The sequence below is a fragment of the Coccomyxa subellipsoidea genome (assembly GCF_000258705.1).
Source record: "Coccomyxa subellipsoidea C-169, whole genome shotgun sequence".
NCBI classification, from domain to species: domain Eukaryota; kingdom Viridiplantae; phylum Chlorophyta; class Trebouxiophyceae; family Coccomyxaceae; genus Coccomyxa; species Coccomyxa subellipsoidea.
In genome coordinates this window covers 839,070-845,215 of record NW_005178039.1, presented here as the reverse complement: position 1 = coordinate 845,215, position 6,146 = coordinate 839,070, and the positions used below count along the sequence as shown (strand labels likewise).

The following is a 6,146-nucleotide window of genomic DNA, read 5'->3' as shown; positions in this document are numbered from 1 at the left end:
CCCAATGTCTCGGGCCGCTGGGCCAGGGTTCCCCGGCCCCAGCGTTTGTGCATGCGTTGTGCCCAGCAGGTTCTTGGGGATGAGCGCCACCTTGTGTTCGAGTGCCCTGCCTTGCAATCTGTTCGGGGCAGATATCCTGGGCTGTTTGGTGCAGACATTGTGACCATGCAGCAATTCATGTGGCAGTTGGACATTGTTGGTGTTGCACATTTCGTGATGGATTGTTTTGATTATTTGGATGCTGCCAGTTCATCCAATCAGCCCTAGGCGGCTGGAGCGATGTAATCTTCCTTCCTTACATGCAAGGAATGCCGGTGGTGCCCTTCTCGAAATCTTCATGGGGCCTAGGCCTGGTCATCATGTTGTGCTTTAGGCGCCAACCATGCCAGCAGATGAACATATGTATGTGAGGCAATTTGTCACCGCGGTCATACTGTTGCGATCGCAGAGGTTCAACTGCAGGGTCGTATCTCTACTGTGAAAACGACCACTTTGCATAGACTCAGCGCATCATCAGCCCAGGCACAAGCAAGGAAGAGCTGTGCATTTAGCCCAACATAATGGCTGCGCTGCCGTCGGCCCTGTGGCTGGTCGTCGTGGTAAGCGATCCTGTGTTGTTCCTGGCTGTCCAATGGAGTGTGAGATCACTGCGTGCTCAGTGGAGTTCTGGCCACATGCTCTTGGACAAAGAATGCGCTGCTGATCATTCTGTTGCCGCAACCTGCAGGGAGCTCTTGCTTCCTGGGGATTTGGATGGGGAACAGGTGCGCCAGATTCGTACTTCAGTATTTGCAGTGCTGCTTTGACTGGTATAACCGTAAGGGCCATCGGTTTGTGCCTGACGCGTCCAACTGCAGATTGCTGACGCGTTGGCGTCTGTGAGTGCAGGTGCTAACGATGTCGCCAACGCCTTTGGCACATCCGTGGGCAGCAAGACTCTGACCTTGAAGCAAGCTGTGATCGTGAGTCCTTTCCGCTTTTCCCAACCCGTGGATCACTAGGGCTCTTGTCTCGTGATGATGTATCCTGTTGTTGTCTTGCGTCAATACCGCGTCTTTGGTTCTTTCATACAACCTATGATGCTCCATGTGGGAATTACAGGGTCTGGTATTCGTTGAAGGCGCGGTGAAGGCCAGCCCTAAGTTTCGAGAGGCGGACCGGTTCTAGTAAGCTGAGGAACCTTTGTGTTTTGCAGATTGCGGCCATCTTCGAGTTCGCTGGTGCTCTATTGCTTGGACGTGTGAGCACCAACACCATCGCTGGAGGAATCGCGTCCATCACCGCGTTCCAGAGGCAGCCCGAGGTGTACGCATACGGGATGTGCTGCGCCCTCGGAGTGGGCACCATCTGGCTGATCATCACGTCGAAGATGGGACTGAACGTGTCGTCCACCCACTCCATCAGTGAGTGGCCGCCCCTGTCCAACCTCACCCCGTGCAGAGGGTCAGATGGCAAACGGCATATTTCTGGGAAACGTTACGAGCATATTATGCCTTGTGACTAATGAAGGCTTTCCTCCCAGAATTTACACTTCTGTGCCAGTAATCTGTTCTGACACTGCTGCCTTCTGCTGTGCAGTTGGAGGCATCATGGGCTTTGCCCTGGTGTATGAAGGCGCTGCAGGAGTGACCTGGGCCGTGCGCGACCCTGGCGCCTTCCCTCCCTACAAGGTACGTCGCTAACCGTCCCAAAATCACTGCACTGTGCCTGGTGCAGTCAGTCTTTGTGTGCCTTCAGCTAGCCCTCATTGGGCATCGTTCCTCCAACGCGACCTGCATTTATTTGCCATTGTGTCATTTCAACAGATGCATAAATGCATGATTGGGTCTTGCTTGGATCTGGCGAGTCCATCAAGGCGGCTGCTTTTACCTGCGACCTGTGTGCAGACGCATCTGCCCTCTTGGAAGGAACAGCAACGTGATACTGTAATAAATTTAACATGCATGTGCTGATGGCAAGTGATTGTTGCCATGCAGGGAGTGGTGGCCATCATCCTGACATGGTTCATCGCCCCAGTGCTGACCGGCCTGGTGTCAGCCGTCATCTTCCTGCTCGTGCGCACTCTGGTGCTGCGCCGCAAGTTTGCCTACACAATCTCCTTCTGGCTCTTCCCTCTCCTTGTCCTCATCACTGTGTTCATCAACGTCTTCTTTGTGTTCACCAAGGTGAGTCACCCTTCCTCTCCCTGGCAGTGTCATTTCTCAAACGGCTGCAGCAATTTTGCAGACCAAGCTTCAGGCTTCCTTCAGTGCGTGGATAAATGAGCTTGCCTGACACTGGGCAACGTGCTGCACAATCTTGTTAACTAAGAGATGACTTGCAGCGATCACCTGAGATCCAGCTCAAGTATGGTCAGCCTTGAGCATGTTTGGACATTTGCTGCGGAGAGTGAGGAATTTCAAGTGTCTGAGCGGGGTTGAGATTCGTTGACAGGGTGCCAAGAAGTCCATCTCCGCTGACGACTGGTCCGACGGCAAGGCCGCCTGGATCGCCTTCTGCGTTGCTGCCGGCCTCGCTCTCCTGACCGCTGCCATCATCCTTCCCCTCCTCAAGCGCATGGTCGACAAGGGCTACACCATGTGAGGCCCCCACCTGCTGCTGTCCTCATGGGAGCAGCGGCGGCCTATGGGCTGACTGAAGTGCAGCGGCAGGCTCAGATGTCAGCGCCCTCATGTTGCTGGTGCATTCGTGCACTGACACTGTTAGTGCTTTGTCCAGTGCATGCACAGGCACAGGCATTGCCGGCTGCATCCTCACCAGCGCAACTGCTGCCCAGGTTGCAACTTTTGGCGCACTTGGAGCTGCACATACCTGCAAGTTTGCATATTTTCTAGCTGCAGGTCTTTGGTGCACGTCTGGGGAGTGTTGCACAGAGCAAGGCATGACTAATCCTTTTCACGCGGAGAATGCCCTAGTGCAAAAAATTGTCAGGGATTTGCAGCATTGCTGAGCAATTGATTTTTTTTATCAAAATGCAGGGAGGGTGCCGCCAAGCCGTCTGCCCCCAAGACTATTGAGGAAGACCCCGCAGCCACCAGCAAGACTGTCCCCGAGGACATCGAGGCAGGACCCAAGCCCACCAACGGCGCCAACGGATCCGTGCCGGTCGTCGAGGTGTACAAGGAGCTGAGCTGGGCCCAGAAGGCGTCCAAGGCTGCCATGCACGGCATGAACGTGGACATTCACCACCGCTTGACGCACGACGAGCACCTCAAGGCCATCCACGACCGCGCCAAGATCTTCCAGCCCAAGGTAGAGTACACCTTCAAATACCTCCAGGTGCGATGCCCTTCCCCTCTACTCTCCAATTTTCTCCCCTTGATGTCCTGCATGCACATTTGAACGTCACTGTGCATTTGCTTGCGTCAGTGCTCAAGCATGCTGCATGCGTATGAACTTTTCACAGGTCTAGACCAATCGGGAGTCCCAGCTTTGTTCACACATGAGTTAAAGACCATGGTGGCTTCCATAGTCGCAATTATGTGCCCCAAGCAGCGCATGACTGCATCGCTTTTTTTAAATTTGAAAAAAAAATTACAAAATTGGTTCCTGAGACAGACTCACGTTCTAAGCGGAGGTCTTCTCCGCCATCTGCGTGATCTTCGCGCACGGCGCCGGCGAGGTGGGCTACATGGCCGGCCCCCTGGCGACCATCTGGGACGTGTACCAGAACGGAGCGCTGTCCAAGTCAGTCTCCCCTCCCGTCTGGGTCATCCTGATCGGCGCCTCCGGCCTTGTGGTTGGCCTCGCCACCTACGGCTACAACGTCACCCGTGCGATGGGCGTCCAGCTGGCCAAGCTCACCCCCACCTGGGGGTTCTCCGCCGAGCTCGCCACCTCCTTCACCATCATGATCGCCGCCCAGTGAGTTTTTTTTCTCTCCAGTCGATTGCTATCACAGCACCAATTGTTCTGACTTGTGTGCATGCGCTGTGTGCTGAAGTGTCCGAGGCAAAGTGCTGAGACCCTTGTGCATAGCTGTGTGCTGCGATGACGGCCAAACCTCTGTGCCTGTTGGAGTGCCCTCTTCTGTTGGGCTGCATGCCTCTTGACTTGGCTGCATGCACAGCTTGCTGAGATTTAAGCATATAAGAGAGTCTCTCGTGGGCTGGTATTGAAGAACATGTTTGTTTGGTTCCTGCAGGTATGGTCTGCCCACCTCTTCCAGCCAGTGCATTACGGGCACTGTCATTGGCGTGGGCCTGTGCGAGAACATCAACGGCAAGGGAGTCAACTGGTGCCAGTTCCTGCGCCAATTCGCCTCCTGGGTCGCCACCCTGTTCCTCGTCGGCTTTGGCACTGCCGCCGTCTTCGCCCAGGTAACCTTACTGCTACGCTGCGCCCATCATGACAGCATGCCCTTTACGAGCAAGCTCCAGCGTGTTCTCCTAGCTCGTAAATAGCCCCCGTGGTCGCCCAGTCGTAAGCAACCACGCTGATGACCAGCAGAGCCCAGTGCAGTGGCACTGCCAGCGAATGAAAGCTTTGTTTTGGCTTGTCAGAGCCCATCACCTGCATGAAAAAGAGTAGGCCAGACATAGTGCTAGAAGTAGCACCCTGCATGATGAAGAAGAGGCCAGAGGAAAGGCACAAACAGCACTGCTACCGAGGCTCATTGCAAGTTGCCTGTGTACAGGGTGTGTACGCACCATCAGTGGTGGAGGGCCGCGATGTGATCACCTACGAGAATCGCATTGCCAACCTGACCACCAACCTGTCCAAGGATTTCAACACCACGCTGCTGTCCTACCGCAACGCGTCCGCCTCCAACGCTCTCCCCCTGCTGCCCCCCGCTCAGTGGGAAGCCCTCAACAAGACCGTCACAGAGGCGAACACCAAGGCCAAGAAGCAGGTCGACCCCAAGTACACCCAGTCAGGTGAGGCCCTCTCTTCTCCCCCCCGCTTGCCCTTCACAGTTCCGCTGCTCAGTACCCGTTTCCTTGAACCCTGCAGACACCATTTTGGCCCAGGTGGCATCGGGCACCTGTTGATTTTGGAATGCATATCTTGTGCCATGTTTGCATGGACATCTTTAGCCTGCCTCACACTGTGACACAACAGGTTACTTTGCTGCTGCATTTGCCTCTTCTTTCATGCAGGCGTAACCTGTCTCGGCGCTAAGAGTTGATCTGACCTGGGCATATGTCTGCTGTGCAGTGACGCCCAACGCCGTCCTGGACTCGCTGTACAAGGTACTCTCCCTTTACCAGCAGAACACGGTGTTCACCCTGGGCCAGAACACTGTCTACAACGGCTCCGCTGTCTGCAACAACAACGACACGGCGACCATTGCCAGCAACACGCTTTCGGCCTGCAAGGCACCCAAGCCGCTGACGACTGCCTACCAGACCAAATTCCCTTGAAGACCCTTGAAGTCAGCTCGCTGAAGTTGTCTGAGCGCTCCTATTGATTTACCTTTCATGCAAGCTAGACAGCAGAAGTCTGGTTCTAATGTGTTTCATCGCGCAAGCAAATATAAGAATTGGGTTGTTAATGTGTTTCATGCACGCAAGCAATCAATAGAACTGAGGAAGTGGATGCACGTGATTGGAAGTAGATAGAACTTAAAGCGTATCTTTATTGCTGTGATGCCTCAGGAGGCCAAGCGTCAGCTTGGGGTCCTGCTAGAATATCCTTGCTGTTTTGCGTGAGCTCTGCTTGAGGCGCATTCCTTCAAGTGGCACCTTGCCAAAGAATGACTTTTGCGGACAAGTTGCGACCCGTCCGCAGTTCTGACTGGCTGCAAGCTTTGGGCCTACACAAAAAGTAGACAGAAGTAGCGCTTCCGCTGCCCACCAGAAGTGGATCTGGTTTAAAAAATAAATTTAATGCGAAGAAGTAGACAGCATTGATGGGTGTGCTTGCTCTTCCACCTATTGGACTTCTTTCTTCAAAGCAGCACCCGCCCCTCCTGTGTTACCAGCTGTTTATGGCATTCCCCAAGTGGTTGTAGTCTCGTCGTACAGTACATCGTGTTTGAACAAAGGGGGCCAGCACAGCTGGAAATAAGTCACGCATGCAGTCACTGTGACCATGGTTGAAGATGTCATGGGTTTGGTTTGAAGATATTTCTAGTGTGCAGAGCTCGCTTTGCCTGCATGTCTATATCACCTGTGTGCCCTTTCATCAGATCAGATCGTAACAAT

General features: G+C 54.1%; 1 protein-coding gene across 1 annotated transcript; it reads left to right on the top strand.

The window, feature by feature from the left end:
- Nucleotides 1-560: 560 nt before the first annotated feature.
- On the top strand, nucleotides 561-5,363 carry COCSUDRAFT_13548 (PHO4-domain-containing protein; the record flags this gene model as incomplete). Its single annotated transcript, XM_005649599.1, has 12 exons — nucleotides 561-599; nucleotides 728-764; nucleotides 889-962; nucleotides 1,196-1,403; nucleotides 1,579-1,670; nucleotides 1,977-2,165; nucleotides 2,434-2,559; nucleotides 3,055-3,279; nucleotides 3,578-3,864; nucleotides 4,145-4,319; nucleotides 4,637-4,877; nucleotides 5,158-5,363. 12 exons carry the CDS (start codon nucleotides 561-563, stop codon nucleotides 5,361-5,363), a joined length of 1,899 nt encoding a protein of 632 aa, XP_005649656.1.
- Between the last annotated feature and the right edge of the window lie 783 nt (nucleotides 5,364-6,146).